Below are 20,780 nucleotides of genomic sequence, written 5' to 3'. Positions count from 1 at the left end.
TGTGCAGACAGACCACATTCTCTGGCAGTATTATCACCGTGACTGTATTGCCATAGCACTAGCCATGATGGAAAAAGATTTTGAAGGACCATAAACAGAGAGGAGTAAGCAAACCTGAAAATGAATTGCGGACAGAAACTTCTAAAACTTCATTAATTGAGATAATTTACCTATAAAAATATATATACTTAATGGAATTTATTTGTTGCTAATTCACACAACTCCTAAAGGAAGTGGTTACGAAAATCCAGTTTTTTTCCTATATTTTGCTTTGTTGCTGTTGTGAAAATCCAGTGCTTGAAATCAAAGGTGCTGTATAAGTAAGTAATAAATAAGTAATTCCAAATAAGTAATGAGATGCAGGAAAAGGAATCTTGTAAAGTCTAATACAACCAAAATCATATAATAACCCATGTGATCAAATCTCACTGGAGGCTAGAAAAAGCAATTTTATATGATTTGGTTATCATTAGACTTGTAAATCTATTCTTATAAATACTACCATGTGCAAGTATATATTAGTCATATCTAACTGTCAACATAACTCACTGTTTGAAGAAATCTCTCAAATTTTGAAATAATTAATCAAAAATATAAAGTTACATTTTACTAAGTTACAGCTTTTTAGTTTACTCCTTACATGGACTTACTCATAAACTGAACTGATACGTATTGTGATTTAAATTTGGAAAAAAAAACAAGCCCAGTCTGGCAAAACAGTTATGATATATTTCATGTCCTGTTGGCCTGAAGGTATAACAGGATGGAAATTTGCTTTAGGAAGCCCAGAAAGTGTGCAAACACTTTGCAGTGAGAGTTTGATCCTTGCTGATACTCAGACACTACAGCACTCACCAAGTTTGGTGACACAGGCACTGGGCATAGCTAAGAACCTAAGACAATTCTTTGCTGGGGATACATCAAGTCACTGGCCACGTGTGCCACTGCAGGGCATTAAAGCAAGACAGATAGCACTTGCTCTCCTGTTATTTCTTGTCAGAAAGATGATAATATTACAGCTTTCTTCTGTGAAAATGACTGAGATATCTCTTGTTAAATGTGTCTGAATCACACTTGCACCTCTTGCTTGATTATTCCAGATTTAGTATGTTCTAGGTCAAGGCTATTTCACTGCCACTATCTGAGCTGTCACCAAGAAGAGTTGTATTTTCAATTATAGAAACACATGGGATATCACACCTTTTGTTCATACTTGGCATGGAAATATTGCCATGATTTAATCTGTTCTTATGAGTTTCATTTCAGCCTAAACTCCAGATGAAAACCAGCATGCTTCATCATGTAACAGTACTTTGCTGCATGGCTTGCCACTCCTTTGCTCTAGAACCATCATCCCTGTTTCTGGGTTATTTTTGTTAAAGAGTGTTACAAACTGTTTTACTAGGAGTCAAGGTTATATTCATACCTATCACAGCAACTCCTTCACATTCTTATTTCTCATTTGATGCTCACAACTCCAGGACTCTCTTTCACTGTGGTGGTTCACTGCTCTTCACCCAGCACTCACACTCTGCAACCTTCCACTTTCTGCCTCCAAATATTTGTGTCTGCTACTCCCCAGAGTACCTCTGGTCTGGGAACATGCTGTTCCACTCTGGGACACTGTGGTACTCCTAATTCAGGTAGTAATTTGCATGCTAGAATATACCTAGTAGGTGTAGCAGACCGTAAGATGTCTGCCACTGCTATGCATCTTTTGCAAGAGGATGGCGAAGGGAAAAGCAGCAAAGATATCTGTAATTAATTGTTTCCCCTTGAAGTAACAAAAAACCATAACAAACAAGTGTGTGAAGTACATAAGACTTCTGGAATCTTGTGAACATGTGGCAACGCAATGGTACATGCAAAGCTCTGCGGCAGTGGGCGTTTATTCCATGCCTGGATTCAAGAATTGCTGATGCGGCTGGGTTTTATTTTCCATGGCAGTCTCAGTAACAATGACAACTTAAAAATGAACAACTTTGACAGATCAGTTTCTGGATTACGCTGGAGTGGGGTAGAGGTCTGCAGTTCCTTTTGAGCCATAGCTGTATTTTGAGAAAGGCACATTAATATCATGACTTGATTCATAAATAATCGATGTAGCTGTTACACCGTTTTGCATTTGATCTTTTCAGAATGAAACAAAATTCAACACATGCAGCGTCTTGAGACATGTAAGCAAATAAAACCGAGGTATCAGCAGAATACATATTGACACAAAGGCAGGGTTTGACAGCACCACTAGTTTCACAGAGAAGAAAGTTAGTGTATGCTGGAAGTTCGAAATTCTAAGTTGAAATGTCCTCAAATGAAAAATATTTTTACTCATAGTTGAGAGAATTCTTCTTAATATAATATTAGAAAAGATATTTTTTCTTTTAAATCTCATCTTCTCTATCGAATACAAATTTGGCTCCTACTGTGAGGACAGAGGCACGGACCCAGAAGCTGGATCATTTATTACAAAGATTACACGATATTTATATGCTTCCAAGCAATTAGCCAAGCACATCTGTGTTTGCCTTGCGGTTACATCAGGTGAAAGGTCTATCTGATTTTCTTATTGACATCCTCTTTCCAGTTCCGACGTCCTTGTTCCTCGCCAGTTCCAACATCTTCCAAGTACCAGTCAGGGAAGGGTCACTCTTAATTGCCTGCTGTAGTTTTTCCTTCCCATGGTCACTCTTAATTGCCTGCTGTAGTTCCTCCTTCCCATGGTCTCTGACAGTTTCGATACATTCCAACCCCCACAGTTCCTCCTTCTTGTTTTTGCAACGCAATATACATGTCTTTCAAAAGCGTGGGATAACATTCGCCGTATACTTTGTAATAAGCAAGGTACAACACATATGATGGCAAAGAGAGAAAACAAAAAGATAAATCCTCCCTTAACCAAAGTCAATAACCACCCAGTTATACTCTAATCAGAGAAAAGTGATGATAACCAATCTTTATCATCCTCCCTTAACTTCATTACACTGTCTTTTAATGTATGGATACTTTCATGTATGGTTTCTGGATGGTCTGACAAATTCATGCAACACATTCCTTCCAAAATTTCACACCCATGTCCATGCACTAAGAGGAGAAAATCGACTGCTGCTCTATTTTGCAAAGTCGCATGTCTGATAGAGTCAACATCAGTGAGCAACGCAGAGAGTGGATGATGTAGCATTAGTTTGTTTAGCAAGCCAACATCCTAACTTATTCAATGTTGCCAAAGCTTGAGCACTAGCTGCTCCAGGAGCTAAAAATGAGGCAGCTATAATTTCACCTGGGTTCCAAAAATATACTTTGTCATCGCAGCTCGGTTGAAAAGCATGTGTTGACCTTCGAGAACGCACTCCTCGCTTATTCATTATCATAGTGTTATTAGGGATAAACATGCCTAAGGTCCCTACTGCACGCGGGCCATCCTTTATATGAGATGACACCCTTTGCCAGGCCCAGTCTTGTGGCAACTGAGGCATGGACTCTGTTTCTGGCTACAAACGAAATCCCTTATTGAGTTAGCTTACAGGTTTTCATAGTATTCTGCCTAGCCGTTAGTAGCAGTTAGTTCCTTTAGTACTTTTCCATCACAAAACAACCTTAATGATCACGCACTCTTTCAGCCAATCACATTACTGTCCACACACCTTTGCTTGAGTAATTATTTCTAAACATAGTTCTCTGCTATCACTACTCGTTACAAATCTCACTTCCACTTCCTCTTGACTACACATTCTTTATCTTAAGCATCCTCTTGTTTCCAAATTTACCATCCTCAGAAATTATCTGATGTTCTTTCTCTGTTCTTCCCAACTTGTCCGGTTCACTTCTCCCAAGGTTTGTGGCTGGTAAGAGTCCAGATGTCCGGGCTCTCGTCCAGGTCTGCTGGCACAGCTTCTTGTGCAACATTCCCCTCATCTCCCCCTTCTTTATAAGCTAACAAAACATTGTTAATAGACTTAGCGAACAAACGATTTATACAAGCAATTAAACAAGGAACTGTGATCAAAATATATAAAAAGATTTGTACACAGGCTATTGCGATTTTAATAATGTCTTTCAAGCATGCATTGATGTCCTATTCTGACAGCAAACTTTTTAGCCAATTCCAGCTCCTCTCCACTCCCAGCTTCTGAAGCCTGTCCTTTAGGTTTTGAATTGCATCATGGACAGACTCAGAATGATCAGATAGGTTCATGCAACACATCTCATCAAAGTCTTTACAACCATTTCCTTGAGCTAATAGCAAAAATCGATGGTAGCTCTGTTTTGAAGGGTAGCATGTTTGACTGAATCGTTATCTGATGTTAACAGACCATTGCTCCGGGTGAAAAACCTCCGGGGCAGAGGCTGGGTTTCTTCCCGCCTCTCACCGGGAGGAGTGGACCCCCTCCGCCCCGCAGCGCGCATCTCGGCGGGCGCAGCGCGTACCCGCCCCTGCCGGAGCACACAAAGGCGAGGGGCGGGCGAGTATCAGAGCCCTCTGCCCGCGGGCAGACAATGGGGGGAGCCCGCCGGAGCCTGCTGCCGCCGCCGGGCGAGTGAGTGAGGTCGCGGCAGCGGGGAGGTGGAGGCAGTGCGCCCGTGTTCTGTAGCTCCTTCTCCCGCCGCCACCAGGCGCAGCCCTTCGGCCGGAGGGGAGCCCCCGCCGTAGTCCCCGCGGGAGCGCCGTTTTCCTCCCCGCCGTCCAGCCCGCGGTTCGCGTCGTGACGGTCGGGATGTGGAGCATTCAGGTTGTGGGGCAGGTTCACAGCACCTTGATTTTCCGCTTCTTTTTTATGTTTCTCCACATATTATGCGGGTCGGGGGGGTGTGTGGGGGGGGGGTGTGGTAGAGGTCGGGTTCTCTGTCAGGGTCGATCGGTCCGGGATCAAAGGGTCATCTTTGCCTGGCTCATTTCCTGTTGCAGCCTGTCGGCGGCTATCTTCCCACAAATCGATACGCGCGGGAGGGTGCGTGAGCACCAGCAAAGCTTGCGCCTCACGACAGCCAATGCCAGGATCAGGCGGGAATAGGTCTGGCTCAGTTTCTGGGTCGAGAGGATCCGGAGTGGTGTTTGTTGGAACAGGAGGGGCTGACGGTGCCGATGCCTCCTATGCTCCTAAGTGCCTCATAGACTGAGAGCCATACAGCCAGCAATTTGGGTGCTGCTGCATCATCCCTTGTGGCTGCATCCCAGAGGCAGACCCCAATCTTGTCCCATATTCCCTTCTGATAAATATTAGTTGATGTTGCCTCAGGGACATGGGTCGAGACCCATGTTAACAAGTCTTTTAGTCTGTCTTCATTCACAGTAACCCCCTTCTTCGCTAGGAATTCTACTAGTACTCTGTACACCGACTTGTGCTTGGGGGATGCTGAGTTTTCCATGTTCCCGTTCCCAGCTGCTTACCTCAGTCAGAGGTATTGGTTAATTGCTGCAGGCTTTCGGAGTATGGCTGGGCGTCCTCACTGGTCGCGAAGTCACAGCTCTCTGTCTTGTCCCTGTTTGGGCACCATTTGTGAGGATGGAGGCACGGACCCAGAGGTAGAGTGCAAGCTGGATCGTTTATTGCAAAGATTACATGGTATTTATATGCTTCCAAGCAATTAGCCAAGCACATCTGTGTTTGCCTTGCAGTTACATCAGGTGAAAGGTCTATCTGATTTTCTTACTGACATCCTCTTTCCAGTTCTGACGTCCTTGTGCCTGGCCAGTTCCAACATCTTCCAAGTACCAGTCAGGGATGGGTCACTCTTAATTGCCTGCTGTAGTTCCTCCTTCCCATGGTCTCTGACAGTTTCAATACATTCCAACCCCCACACCTACCTTGACTCTAGCTCAGCAATGCTAACTCTCTCTCACTTCAAGTCAGTCCTCTTTTGTACAAAAGTAAAAATCACAGCCTTTCTCTCTCACATCAGTCCTTGGAGGCTAATAGGGTCTAAGACTGCAGAGCTAAAAAGGTCTAAACCAGAGTTCTTAAACTGCACAGAATCATGGAATCAGCAAGGCTGGAAAAGACCAGCTGGAAAAGATGATGATGTCTAGCCATTACCTCCAGACTGTGAAGACCACCACTCCCTCTCTTGAGCTTGACTGGACAACGTTTCCATTCTGCTGGTCACTCATAACCCAAGCACCATTATGGATCCCTTTATTCTGAAATGGTATCTCTATTCAGCACAGGACTTTTGCATATACAGCCCATCACCACACACACATCTCTTTAACAGGAAATGTTGCCTGCGTCTCTTATCTGCTCCTGGTGTCAACCAACACTGTCATGTACACTTAAAAAGGTTTTTATACATCTTAAATACCAGCAGAGCTATGTCTTTCCAATTCCTTCCTTAATATACTGCCTTTTGTTACAATATATACCAAGGAAAGAAAAAGAAAAAAGGCAATAATTAGGCTTCTGCTACACTATGATTATGACTTATTCTGCTGATTAACCTGGTCTGTCCCCAGCCTATCTGTTTACAGTCTTTTGGACTTCAACTTCACTCATACACATAGGAACAGAACCTGAAGGTTATAATTATGACGTATGTGATCATACCTTGGAATGAAATAATATTATACAAAGATCCTGGGGATGGTGGAGGAGAGTCATCAAAACCAGCCTGTTGATTGTGAACTTCTCTTACAAAGCTGAAAATTAACAGGCCAACAGCTGCTGGACCTACAGATGGGGAATACCAAAAAGAAGCTTGAAGGTGGAGTATGATAATATATGATATCAGTGAAATACTGCATGTAATACTACATGTAGTTCCAGAACTGATTTTTAAATACCGCAAAAATACTGTTAGCATGTCACAAGCAGAGGGTATACCTGACTGTGAGACCGTACTAGTAAGTAAAGAAAAGAAAAAGCATTTGTTAAGTGCAGAAATTCTCAAAGGCAGCACAGATTTTTCTGTAGATAAAAAAGCTGAGTATATGTTGTGTAAGGGTTAGTGCTAGAATGCTTTGAGAAAAACTATGGTTGTTATAAATACTGCTAAAAGCTGAAAGACATGAAGAAGAAAGAGATCAGTCCTACCTGGTCATTTACTGCTACCCAAAAGGTACTGTAAGGGAAAAAAATCTGTATCTACTGAGGTTTGTATAGATTTTTTTCTTCAAATCATGTGTTAGTTACTGTAGCTGAAAGAAACACCAACACACTGGTGATAAATGCAATGAAAGACCTACTACCTAGAACTATCTTGCATTCCTTTGCTTATCACTTAACAAACAGACACCTTTTATTAATATAGAAATGAGAGATTAATACAGTATCACTGTTGGTCTTATTGGTTAGTTGCTTTTATTCTACAATCAAATTATTTCAGCTCAATACAAACAGCAAATCAATTTTCTGCTTACTGTCATTACCACTAATCAATAATTAATTAGGATTATTAAAAATTGTTAGCATCTAATTTTTCTCCTCTGCATTTATTTAAATGACAAATTTATTTTGCTGAGAGGTTGGCATAAGACCGAGACAGCTGCATGGCCATGGAAAATAAGCTGAAGGAAAAGTTCAAGCTGAGAAGAAGACAGGATTTCTTATTAGTCTCAGTAAGCAGTCTACCTGCCCAGGGAGAAATTTAGCTGCTTTTTTACTTTTATATATTAAAATTGTGATATTAAAGTTTAGTCTACAAATGTGATGACTCAGTTGCCGCTTCGTTCTGCAGCCTCAATATTTAGTTGATTTTCTATTTAAAGATTAAATTCATTTTCAATTCTACATTGATAAAAATGCATTGGGGTCTATCTCTCATAATTTACTGGAAGCTAGCAAAAACCCCACAGGAATGATATTGCTGTGACTATGTAACAGCAACCAGCTCAACCTCTTTTAAAATAATACCAAGCCCAGATGAAAGAAAACTGCCTCACAATGAATGTTTCAGCAGTTATACGTCCAATTTAAGGAAAGGAAAACTCTCCCAACAGATTATGCTCCCCGGGCATGTGAATTCTGCATCACAGATGATACCATGGGAGAAAAAAAAACACTTTAAAGTTTTTAGGATGTCATGTCCCAGTGCAAAAGACTTTGTAAACAGAAGTAAAGCTTTAAGCCAGGGCTGTCAGCAGACTCTGTTTAGGGGTTTAGGGTACCTCAGAATATGGACAAGGATAAATGCAGTGTGAGTTACTTCTTGGCACTATGGGGAGTTAAATATAGGTGAAAACAACTTTAGGTTTACTTCAATTTACACTGGAATCTAGAAAGCTCCTGTGTAAGGCTACAGCTGAGGAAATGCAGTTAACATAGACGTAAATGATGGAATTAATGAAGGTGTTAAGGGATCTCTAATGAAGTGTCTTTGTAAACTACCCATGGTGGTACTGTGTTTTAACTGTTGTAACTGTGGCGAAAATCACACAATCCAGTCAATGTGGCTGTAGAGCCCTCACCCCAGCACAGCTACCTGTGTCTGGATTGGAGCAGTAATGACCAGATACCACAGTTTTGGTTCAAATGACCCATGAAAAAACAGCATTATGGATTCTGAATATCAGAAATACATATACAGTAATATCAGTGACTCTCCCAACCTGGATCTGCAGATTTACTTTTGATTTCTTCTTCACCGAGTTGCTTTGCCCTGCTGTCAGTGCACTGAATAGCCACGTCTTTTTCCATGTCACATCTTATGAGAGTGGCAATTCCTTTTTGAAGTAAAACATTTTTTAGTTTTGAAGTAAAACATGGTTTTTAGAAGTGCCAGTGTCCCATCTGTTATGATACTATGCCACAAAGTTGCCTGAACAACCAGCTGAAATTTAGCGTTATTTGGCTATGGTGATATTTTTATCAAATCTCATTTGGGTATCTCAAACCCTAGATGATTCACCATATATGTCTACAAAATCTTCTGCATTAGACGCTATGGGAGTATTTAAACCACATACTGTTTTTAATATTTATGAGTTATACATAAGAGCTTCCTACCTACTAATTCCTTGAAAATACACTGTTGGTAATTAGAATCATAGAATCATAGAATAGTTAGGGTTGGAAAGGACCTTAAGATCATCTAGTTCTAACCCTCCTCCCGTGGGCAGGGACATCTCACACTAAACCGTGCCACCCAAGGCTCTGGCCAGCCTGGCCTTGAACACTGCCAGGGATGGAGCATTCACAACCTCCCTGGGCAACCCATTCCAGTGCCTCACCACCCTAACAGGAAAGAATTTCTTCCTTATATCCAATCTAAACTTCACTTGTTTAAGTTTGAACCCATTACCCCTTATCCTGTCAGTACAGTCCCTAATGAAGAGTCCCTCTCCAGCATCCCTATAGGCCCCCTTCAGATACTGGAAGGCTGCTATGAGGTCTCCACGCAGCCTTCTCTTCTCCAGGTTGAACAGCCCCAACTTTCTCAGCCTGTCTTCATACAGGACATGCTCCAGTCCCCTGGTCATCCTCGTGGCCCTCCTCTGGACTTGTTCCAACAGTTCCATGTCCTTTTTATGTCGAGGGCACCAGAACTGCACACAATACTCCAAGTGAGGTCTCACAAAAACAGAGTAAAGGGTCAGGATCACCTCCTTCGACCTGCTGGTCATGCTCCTCCTGATGCAGCCCAGGATACAGTTGGCTTTCTGGGCTGCAAGCGTACTACACTGCTGGCTCATGTTCATTTTCTCATTGACCAACACCCCCAAGTCCTTCTCTACAGGGCTGCTCTGGATCTCTTCTCTGCCCAGCGTGTAGCTGTGACTGGGATTGCTCCGACCCAGGTGTAGGACCTTGCACTTGGCATAGTTAAACTTCATAAGGTTGGCATCAGTCCACCTCACAAGCCTGTCAAGGTCCCTCTGGATGGCATTCCTTCCCTCCAGCATATCAACCAAACCACACAGATTAGACTGTTAAACATTCATCTTTGCCTATCTTTAGCAAACTTAATGAGAAAGTATGGATCGGATCCTCAGTTTCTGATTCTACTGCTTAGTGCTAGTGGAAGAGAACTGGTGCTGGCTCCAAGCAGTGCCAGCTTACCACTGGCATCACATCCTGGCACTGACACAGGGGCTGACTGGGGACAGCAAAAGATGTGGGGGAAATATATTGCACTCTTGCAACCCATAGCCCACGGAATTGTCTTCAGGGGCTATTTCTCCTGATGTAACTCAGTCCTTTGGTCCAAATCTTTTGTTAGGAAGCCTAACTACCCATGATCTTCCTTGTTTTGGGAGAATGAGGAGGTGAGTTGATACCCTGAAGGTATCTAATAGCTTCTTGCAGTCACAAGTGCAATGTGAGCTTGCACAAAGATATCTGCCTCTGTATGACTTCAACTGACATTAAGTAATAATTGTTACGCTTCTGGTGGGCATTTAAAATGTGTTCAGACTGCTTTGTTATGTACTTGATCACCTTTCTACAGCTGGTGCATAGAGCTACTTTCCCCAAAATGGTCTGCAAGCAGAGTAAGTGTACTTCAGATAGACCAAAGTTACCTGGTATGACATAATTTTGTCTTCATATGTTCTTCTTAATATTGTACTTTTGAAATAACACGTTGCAGAATGACAGCAATTTGGAATGGCAGCTTCCCATTTGAATAAACATTAAGGAGTTTGCTTTTATTAGTGTATTTTACTCAAGTTTGTGTTCCTCCTTATTGCAATATTGTACTTAAAATATTTAGTTACAGCATTGTCCTTTAGTTTAAGCTGCTCTTCACCCCTTTGGTGTCTACTCTTCAACAAGGCTTAAATCCTACTCTTATTTAGGATGGGTCAGACAGCCACCAGCAGATAAAGCTGAAACCATTTTAGAATTTATTGCAGGTGTCTTTCCTCTTTCATTATTTAAGGTTAGCTCCTTTACCACAATGTGCACAATGAAACACTTGAGATCTTTTCATCCACTTTGAAGGAAAATCACCCTGATTTTAAATAGTCTTAACCTGGGAATTTAGGTTAAGTGGATGACTTGTGTAGAGGTAGATGATGACACTATCCTTTCCACTGACTCAGCTGAAAGAGTTGTATAATCTAACAAGGCAGCAAACATGGTTGTAATAATTTCTTAAACCACCTCAATGATACTTTCAAGAGAATGTCTTTCCAGAGCAATAATTTCTTATCTTCTTGCTTTTTGGCAGAGCCCTTTTCTGCACCTCTGTCAGCTTGAATTGACTTTTTTTGAATAGGAAGAGTCTGCTATGTAATAATCCAGATGCAGTCTCAATAGCATCTCACACAACGGCATCTCTGGTAAAGTGTGTCTTGGAAAGACTGAGAGAAACAAAAAATGAAATACTCCACGTATTCAATATACATAATTCTCTCTATATAGTTCTACATATATACAGGATCAACATAGATTATATGTATTCTGTAGACAGATATATGTATATATATATATATATAAATACATAAAAAATTAGAGAATCTAACCGTGTAATTCACTTAAGCACATGTTTATAAGTTTAAGGAATGAGGAAGCTGAGTGATCTGAATTAAATAACTGTATAATCTAAACTTAAGATTATTGCTAAACTGGAACTGTGGATAAGAATACTTACATGAAAATTAATAACTACTTGTACTGAAAATGAGTTTGACAAACAAAAAAGTACTAATATATATGACCACAAACACAATGTGAAAGGACTCTCCTGCTCTGTTAAATGTGTGTTCCAAACCTCACTTTACTGTTTGCTTTCTCATTTTCAATATATTTGATATGTAAGCAACTCAGTCAGAATAAGATAAAAACATGTGACAGTTTAGTATAAATTAAGAAATCATTTCAAGCTGTGCAGAAATGTATATAATATCAATGAAAACCGATGTAAACTGAAACAAAATTATTATGCTATACATAACCAGCTACTCAGACACAAATCCGATCTCTAACAACTGCTACTTAAGGGTTTTGACCTCTTGAATAAAAATAAAAAAATTACACTTACTAAATTTAAGCAGTTTTACTGGAAAGTAGAGACTTCCTGTAGGAATAATTAGACATTGATAGGCCTGAGAAACAGGACAGAACTGTTCAACAGTCTTCTGTAATAGCTTTTCATCTGCAGGTTTAAGAGTCCAGGATTCTGTACTACTTTACTTCAGATCAGCCCTGCAAAACCATACCATTATATCCCACCTTTTCAATAAATGCAGATATTATCAATAATTTTAAACTAGTAAAGCTATACAGATTTATTTTTTTCGGTTTTTATCTCATGATAATAATGGTGCCACTCTGGATTAACAAACAGAATTACTCTGGGTATTTTGTTCGAATTCCAGGCTAGAAGCTAAATGAGACAGTATGGGTGGTTCCACTCAGTTAATAAGCAGGCTTTGGAAGCAAGGCTGCAATTACTGAAGTAGCTGGTTTTTGGTTTGGTTAAATTTCAGCTGGAATGGTTCCCTGAGCTAGCCCTCTTCATAAACACCCATATCCTAAGACCAGAAAATGAGTGGAAGTAGGGGTGGGCCAGGAAGAGTAAGACTTTCCTCTCTGAGACGATAATGGATTCATGTTGTGTTAAAGTGACCTGGGAGGGACTGCAGCCTGAGCCATCAATGCTCCTACAGAATCACTAAGGAGAAAACTACTTGTTCAAAGACTGATCTCTCATTTTAGGATTTTTTTCCTCAATTCAAAGCCAAATTTTAGATCCACTCAGCAGTAATCCATACAAGATGCAAATTCTGAACATCACCAAGAACTGCTTCCAAAGTATTTCAGCTTCCATGTAACACTATACAAATGTGGACTTTCTGAGACTCCTTTCAGTTATACTTGTTTTTTTCTGAAACATGGCCTACTGGCATACAGAGGACCTCACACCAACAGATTCCATGGTTTCAAGAGCTAATAAAAAGCATTTCCCTCTGTTGGGAAGCATATTCCTTGATACGGTGCTTTAAAACACATCTATTATTTGAAATTAAGATCTTTTAACAAGCACAGTGGACTGAGTTAGTGATACTTATGCCCAAATATATGCAAATCCAGTAACATTAAAAACAATTTCATATTATTATCGCTTTGGCAAAACTGTGATAAATAACAGGCTATTTAAAAAATAAGTCTGTACAGAAATTGGTACATATGACTGGAAATCGGTTGTATGCTTTTCTGCTTCTCTTTTCCCAATTCCAATCAGGATGGTTTGGTCCATGCATGCAGACATACATATACACAAAAATCTGACTATTAAAAAGAAATCATGCTTGATTCACACAATATTTACTTATTTCTGCCAGCTCAGACTATGAAGGGAGAGAATCACTTTAGCTTTAATAACCTACTATGCAGTTGTCATATTCATCCTTCTAATACAATATGCAATGTTTATGCACAGTATCACTTCAACTGTAATTTGAAGTCACCGTGCATTTTTAGCGCTGTCTGCAAAGCTTGACTGCAGCAGCATCTCCACAGCCTTGAGTTCTGTTCTATATTAATAGATCCAAGTTATGTGCACAACTTCAAGACTATTTTCTCTTTGTCTCTTCTCTATTTGTAACATCTACTTTCCAGGTGTGAACAGAAGACACATGACACATCCAGACCCCTCATCTGGCTGACTCCACTGCCCCCTCACAGGGTGCACCTTAAAGCTGACCCTCAACTGCACATCCAGCTACAGGAGAGCCCCCACACTTGTCTGTGTGCCCGTAACGGACGTGACTCGAGTTAAACTAACCATTACCACAACCACATACACACCCGCGACTTCCTTCTGACTCTAGGCCCCAGGCCTAGGCCTGATCCCTCGACACCAGCACCGCTCTCCTACCCAAGGGCACAAACTTCCTTACACCCTCCTCACTGCTGCCAAGCAGCTTCTAACACGTCTCCAAAGCCACCTATGTCCAGGGACATGCGCTACACGGCGCTCTCCCTGTAGGCTCAGACACCTCATCTCCAGGACAAGCCGATCACCTGCCACAGACCCACCACCACCCTCCCTTCACGGCCCCTCCGCCCGTTCCCGCGCCTCCGGACACACGCCGGGAGTGGGAGCGTCACGCCACTACGGCGCATGCGTGCAGACTGTGCACCTGCGCACTGAGACTGGCGGTGCTGTGCGCATGTGCGGAAGGCAGCGGCGGGAGCGGGGAGTTGGGGTGAGCCTCTGAGCGAGCGGGATGATGGGGTTGGTTTGGCACGGCCTGGCGCTTAGGCGGGTAAGGGGGGAGGAGAGAGATGTGGCGGGGCTGACCTGCTCCTGTTGCGTTCCTCTGGGAACCGGTGTGGGGCTGTGCCGGTGTCCCGGCCGCCTGCCGCTCGGTCTGCTGCCTCAGCCGACTCCACCCTCGGCCCCACAGGCGCCCGTCTGAACCCAGCCGTTAACTCGGGTGAAGCTGGGTCATCGTTCCCCTTCGGGCAGGGCACCCCTGTGCCCGGGCCGTGTCCTGGGGGCGCGGGTGCTTGTTGTGCCGAAGGGGAAGCAGAAGCACAGGAGTCTCTTCAATTCTGTCAGCTTGTGCTAAAGTGTAGAAAGACATGCCATGTGTGGGTGTGTTAGGAGTGATGGGCTGAGGAGTGCTCCTGAATCAACAAACCCAGCCTTGAAATCTTAACTTGTGCTTTTGATATCTGACTTGAGACTCAGCTGCAAAATACTTGTTTGTCCCTCCTCATCTGGCTGGAGTCACACGCACACGCGGTACAACTTTCCCTGGTCAGGAACATCCTGATGACGATAATCTTTGTGTCACCATTGCCATTTAATTTAAACTAATTGTTTTGTGAGTGTGTTGCTCTGTGCATTGCTTTTTTTTTGTTTGTTTGTTTTTGTGAACTTTAGGATGAGAACTGGTTGAAGATTAAAAGACCTACACAAAGTCAGTAGAGATGTAGGTTTTCATCCAGTGGCTTAAGTACGTTTAGTATAAGTTGATGTGCTGGGGTGCTTGAGGAGCAGACAGGTCTGGCAGACAATCAACAGGCGATTTGTGCTTTCCTGGAGTGAAGCTGGATGGAGAAGATGAAGTACCTTATGGCTTTAGATGCGTTTAGTATACCAGGTCTAGCTGTGTTCTCGTGTAGTCAGGGGAACAAAAGAGCGGTCTTCTCTTACATCCATTCAAACTTCAGCTTCCTTTAAAACCCCTTCCCTCCTTTTTTGTTCCCTGTTTTGGAGGCTGCTGTCTATAAAGTTTTTTCTTTTCATGCTTGATATTTATTCCTACCTCATTTTTAGAGAGCAATTGTAATCAAGTTACTTTTTTTTTTTTATAATTATTTCATTTTGAATAAACATCTGAATAGATACAGTGGATGCAGTGGATGGGGCCAGACTTGTTCAAAGCTGATCTTGCTGGTCTGATAAAATGGGCCAATGCTATTTTATGGTTGTCTCTATGGGAAGTAATTTGCCTTAATACATATGACTATGTGTTTGTTTTATCAACATTTGCATTACTTTGATTTCTTATACTTACTATATGAGTGATTTGTTTATTTTCAAGTTGCTTCAGTCTTACAGTTTCTTGATATCTAACTGTTAAGTGTGATACGATTACTTACAAATATGTGTAATTTAAAGTATTGAATTTCATTGTATTGGCATTACTTCTGTTATCGGGGTTATCCTTTTTTTCCCCATTTAATTCCACTTGTTTTTCTCTTGATGATTCTCAATTCCAGTTTTTTACTTAAGAAGACAATGAAAATATAAAAGGAAAAACATCTTTCCCTAAATTTATTTATGGAAATACTTAGTACAGATTGGTCCCAGAACGAACATTATTGTGAAGTATTTCCGTAAATACATTTGTATTTGTGAACCTCCTTGTCACCCACTATCTCCCTTGTCCATGCAACCAAATAATGCTTTTTTTGATTCAGGACAGTTTGTTTTCCATTTCCCATGCTGTTTCTGATCTCCTTTTGCTAACCTGATCTTTTCTGATGTGGCACTGTACTTACGTCCAGCATAACTTATTTGGCTGCCAATACTTATATTTAATGTGTTTGGAGTGCTTTGTTTGTTAACTTTGTTTTCATAACATACAGATGTGCCTGTCAGCTGATGAGATATCTTTTGTTGAACCTACCTAAATTTCCAAACTTAAATTTTTGGCTGTCAAGTAATGTTATATTTGGCAAAGTCAGAATCCAACTCTTGATGTCACTTCATTTCTCTCTCTGCATGTTGTCCTTATCACTACAGACAAATGTACCATCTTTCCAGCAGTTTTAGAGCTGCAGACAAAGTAGTATCTTTGACTGACGTGTTTTTCCATGCTCTGTCACTAAAATCCAGCTTTCCCAGTGTTTGGGCAATCAAAACCCAAAGTAGTCTTTCTTGACTAGTCCTTGTCTAAAACCTAGACTATAATTAATATTACAGCTTTATCTGGTTTGGGCTCCTGCTATTTTTAAGAGGTATTTCCAGTCTTTACCATCAGCACGATTTTTTTCATATGCCTCCACTTCCGCTGCTTTTAACCTGGGGTAAGCATTCCTGTTAACATCTGAAGAGCTACTGTTTTGTCATCCTCATCTTTCCTTATGTTCTACATCTTCTTTGTTACTTGTAAATCGTAGTTTATTGGCTGTCCAGGGAGGTGATGATCTGTGACTAATCTACTTTCCTCAGTTTAATCCCCTGCTACTTTTAAATGTAGATAAAGCTAGAACTAAATAATGTATTTTCCAGTTAACTAAATGATGACAATTCTTGGTTATGTTGATTTGCTCATACCCTGGATGCTCTTCCCTTTTTATTTGATTTTATTGAATTCTGTCAGGTATGAAAATGTCTCTATAATGCCTTACACAGTAAAGTTCGATTTTGATGAAGTCTATAATAATTATACCGTTATCCTGTGCTAGACTGTTTAGATATCATGTCAATACCTCTTCATTTTCCTCCCTTGTGTGTGTGACAGCAAATGATAATTGAAACATTTTATTCTACAGATCGCTATTTCTTGTCTCTGCACGTCAGATGGGACATGCGTGTTCAGGTGACTGACTACAGGAACATCAAAATGCCTAACCTTGAACATCCAGCGTACCCAGCAGCTACACTGCTTCAGTTGGAAAGTCTGGTGCCTTGTCGAGAATCCCAAGTGTCCCTGTTGCTGTCAATATTTGGAGAGGTAATGCTCTTTGTATTGTAAGTTTGAACGGAATGAACACATTCTGCTGTCTCAGAAGGGAGAGTAGAAAAATTAAGAGCATTTTTGTGATGTCATTATGAAAATACTTTGGTTGCCTCTTTGTTGGACAGATAGATTCTAGTGGATTTGAAGTTTGAAAGCTGTTTTGCAGCTGGAAGGACTCAAACAAACTTACAGGCATTTGAGGCTTCTGTATCTGAAGCGTGACTTCTCCAAGACTTTGCTCCATCTTTGCCAGATAGTACCAGGAAGGACTCTGTCTCCTTCTCTGGTCTAATGTTCAGGGGTATTCTTTTTTCGTTTTTCAGTGGCAGTGTAGAAATTGTGTTTGGTTTTCACCTGTTAATCCAGTTATCTGCACAGCTGAATTCTAAGTACATGAAATTGGCTCAATTCTAATTAGTTGTGTTGCTGGCCATAAGATTCGGAAATCACTGGCTTGTTAACCGATCCTGTTACTGCCTGGCAAAGTTGTACTAAAAGGTAATAGGGATTTTCATCTGCAAACTTACAAGCAGTTGACATTCAGTTACAAATGGAAATTAATATCTGTTTCTGGTTCCTCCTTTATTTATAGATATAATAATTACACAAATTAGAGCATTCAAATTTATGTATTTCAAACACAGTGGCAATAAGTCTTCTTAAAAAATAGATACTAAAATTCTTGTTAAATATGGAGGTTCAGAGTATCTGCATATCTTGCACAAGAGTGCCTTCACCTTGAATTAGTTGAATATTATTGTTTTTCATAAAAGGTCTTTATTTTTTATATTAATTCTTTAAGTCCGTGTACAAGAGTCTTAGAAATGAGAAAACCACAAAAAATACCTGTTCAGAATGAAATAAAAAGAAAAAGTTAATTATTTTCCTCACATCTTAAAAAAAAAAGTAAATCCCTGAAATATACGGCATCAGTACCATTAAATAAATAGATGTGTTATATCCAATACTGCCTTGTGAGAGGTGAGTGAGATCCTGTACCATCTCCTCCACCAAACTTTTTGTCTTTTCTGTTTAGTGCTGATGGAAAGAAAAGCAGTTTGTAGCATTTGCAGAAGTTAGGACAGTGTAAAGCCTGCAATTTGTGCTTGTGAAGATTTTGTTTCACTCAGCTTACTAATTTGAATTAAGAGCCCACTGCTTTTCTGTCTTGGTATGTGATTTTTTTTGTGTGTGTGTTTGTTTTGTTTTGTTTTCTCATGGAAAACGTATCCTCCTGTTGTAGCAGTTTCACTGGTAGCTTTATGTGATACTTGATTCTTGGGACTTACCCTTCCAACATTTCAGTGAAGATGAAACACAAAACTTGGTCATGTTGATTCTGTCATAATTGGTGTATTTTACGTTTAATGTCTCAATTTAAAAGATAATTTTTCTTTTGAAGGGAAACATCATTGATAAATTTTCTGTGTGTTGAATGAAAAAAATTGAAACAACAAAACCTGTTTTGTTTTGTTTGTTGTTTTTTTTTCCCTAGCGTCACCATTTTAGTTTTCCATCGATCTTTATCTATGGACATACATCTAGTGGAAAGACTTATGTTATGCAAACTCTTTTAAGCACCTTACAGGTAAGAATGTTCACAATGATTATTGAACTTAGAATTTATTTGTAACAGATGGTCCCTCAAACTAGCTTCTACTTTCTCAAAATGGGTTTTCCTCAGCCATTTCTGCCTTCTTTATTCTTCTCCTTCGTTTACTATGTGATGAACGTGTTGCTTCTCTCAATAGTGCAATTAGGATAAAAAGAAGTTGTGCATATGAAATGTAGTATAAATCATAATAACTTTTCTATGGAAATTTAAAAAAGAAGAAAAGGAACTAAATTTTGTTATGCTCATTCGCTTGACTTAATCTTAAACAGCTCCAGAGACAAATAACTAATTCTTATGATGATTCCAGTTCAATCTGAGACTTGCTTACTTTTTTTTTTGAATATTCTTGTAATTCTCCTTGAAACTAATTTTACTTTTATATAAAAAGAGTGCGAGAGTATACTAAAAACAGTGAGTTTTCATTAATGTCAGCCTAAGAGCTTAAACTTAGTAAAGTTGTTTAAAGCATTCAAAGTGAGATACAAGCTGTACATGTTTGCTGGAGAGAAAAAACAAGTGATTCCAGAGGAGGGCCAGGAAGATGATCAGAGGGCTTGGGGACCTCTCCTGTGGAGGTGGGCTGAGAGAGCTGGGGTTGTTCAGCCTGGAGAAGAGAAGGCTCCAGGAAGATCTCGTAGTAGTCTTCCAGTACCTACAGGGGTCCTACAAGAAACCCTGAGAGAGACTTTTACAGGGGCAGGTAGGAATAGGACAAGGGGGAATTGTTTTAAGCAGAAAGAGGGGAGATTTAGGTTAGATATTAGGAAGAAGTTCTTTGCTATGAGTGTGGTGAGAAACTGGAACAGGTTGCCCAGAGAAGTCGTGGTTCCCCCGTCCATGGTAGTGTTCCAGAGCAGGTTGGATGAGGCTTTGAGCAACCTGGTCTAGTGGAGGGTGTGTTGGAACTAGATGATCTTTAAGGTCACTTCCAACCCAAACCATTCTGTGGTTCTACGAAATGGTGAAAATCAGTGGCTGAGTACCGGGCAAATGCCATTCTTTCTTACACTGGTAGTTGTTTTTGCAGACTTGAGGTGAATGTTGTATTAATTGCAGTAAATCTGGTTAGATTGAATCAGCCCTCTTATAGAAGAAGGAAAATCTGAAACTTTGGAAATGAAACAGTGCAGGAGTTCTAAAATGTTGGAGTAATATTACATAGGAACAATTGATCTAATTCCTCTTGCACAGTAAATCAGCTCTAAATGGGAAAAGTGTAGTGATAGCCCTTTTTAGTATTATATTTTCAGAATCTGTTTGGAAATACAAATTTTGTGTACTTTATTCTGGGATCTCCAAACATAGCTTGATATGTGTTATAAGTTAAAAACCATAATAATCAGTATGCCATTCACAGTTTCTAATGTAATAAAATCAATTCTCCAGGTGTGTTTATCTTTACTAAGCCTGGCATTGCCAAGTGTTTTGCTGGTGGGATGGATCTTATTCTCCCATGCCAGTGCTGTTGGTGTTTCCTCCTGTATGAGCTTCACTTCCAGAAATGTTAGGGCTGTGTATTCTTGTAACATGAACTTCCTTTGGATTCCTGCTCTTAGAAAACAGTGTAGGAGTAAGAAAGAAGTAGGTCAAGCAGGACTGCTAAGACAAATGACATTGGAATATGTGAAGTGGAAACTACTGAGAATTCAATGTTCAGTTTTGATTTCAGAGCCTTACATTCCTGGGAAGCTGGGACTACAAACTCTCAAACTCTTTTCCCCTCAATTGTTAAGGAAGAAAACTGCTGTAATGCTGTTCACTGGGGGATGAGTTATCCTTGATTATTAATACTGTAGTTGCTCTATGTTGCTAACCTGAAGTAGGAACTTTGTCATGAACAGATTTACTTCAGTTCAGGGGCTGCAGGCAGAGAATCATAGAATTATAGAATAGTTTGGGTTGGAAGGGCTCTTTAAAGGTCATCTAGTCCAATGCTCCTGCAGTGAACACGGACTTCCTCAACTAGATCAGATTGCTCAGAGCTACATCCAGCCTGGCCTTGAACGTCTCCCTGGATGGTGCATTCACCACCCCTTTGGGCAGCCTGTTCCAGTTTTTACCACCCTCATGGTAAAACATTGCTTCCTCACA

General features: G+C 40.6%; 1 protein-coding gene and 1 long non-coding RNA gene across 3 annotated transcripts in view; one reads left to right on the top strand and one right to left on the bottom strand.

Annotated features, from left to right (window-relative positions):
• Positions 1 to 6,540: 6,540 nt before the first annotated feature.
• Positions 6,541 to 13,085, bottom strand: LOC134170575 (uncharacterized). Its single transcript, XR_009967315.1, has 3 exons — positions 11,914 to 13,085; positions 10,903 to 11,223; positions 6,541 to 6,662 (listed from the first exon to the last, which is right to left on the bottom strand). It is a non-coding gene; the product is annotated as an uncharacterized LOC134170575 (long non-coding RNA).
• Positions 13,086 to 14,036: 951 nt separating this feature from the next.
• ORC5 (origin recognition complex subunit 5) overlaps positions 14,037 to 20,780 on the top strand; it is a 72,278-nt gene continuing 65,534 nt past the window's right edge. Inside the window, exons 1-3 of one of the 2 annotated variants that reach the window (XM_062632013.1) lie at positions 14,037 to 14,083; positions 16,915 to 17,068; positions 18,570 to 18,662. In XM_062632013.1, the coding sequence (XP_062487997.1) occupies positions 16,922 to 17,068; positions 18,570 to 18,662 (240 nt within the window). In that variant the 5' untranslated portion in view covers positions 14,037 to 14,083; positions 16,915 to 16,921. Of the gene's footprint in view, positions 14,084 to 16,873; positions 17,069 to 18,569; positions 18,663 to 20,780 lie in introns of those variants that run through there. The other variant, XM_062632014.1, reaches the window with a different exon arrangement.

The sequence above is a fragment of the Pezoporus occidentalis genome, unplaced genomic scaffold (assembly GCF_034315485.1).
Source record: "Pezoporus occidentalis ecotype Australia unplaced genomic scaffold, CSIRO_AGI_Poc_V1 ctg38, whole genome shotgun sequence".
In the NCBI taxonomy this organism is placed as follows: domain Eukaryota; kingdom Metazoa; phylum Chordata; class Aves; order Psittaciformes; family Psittacidae; genus Pezoporus; species Pezoporus occidentalis.
Note: the sequence above shows the minus strand (reverse complement) of the source record. Positions and strands in the feature narration are given on the sequence as shown.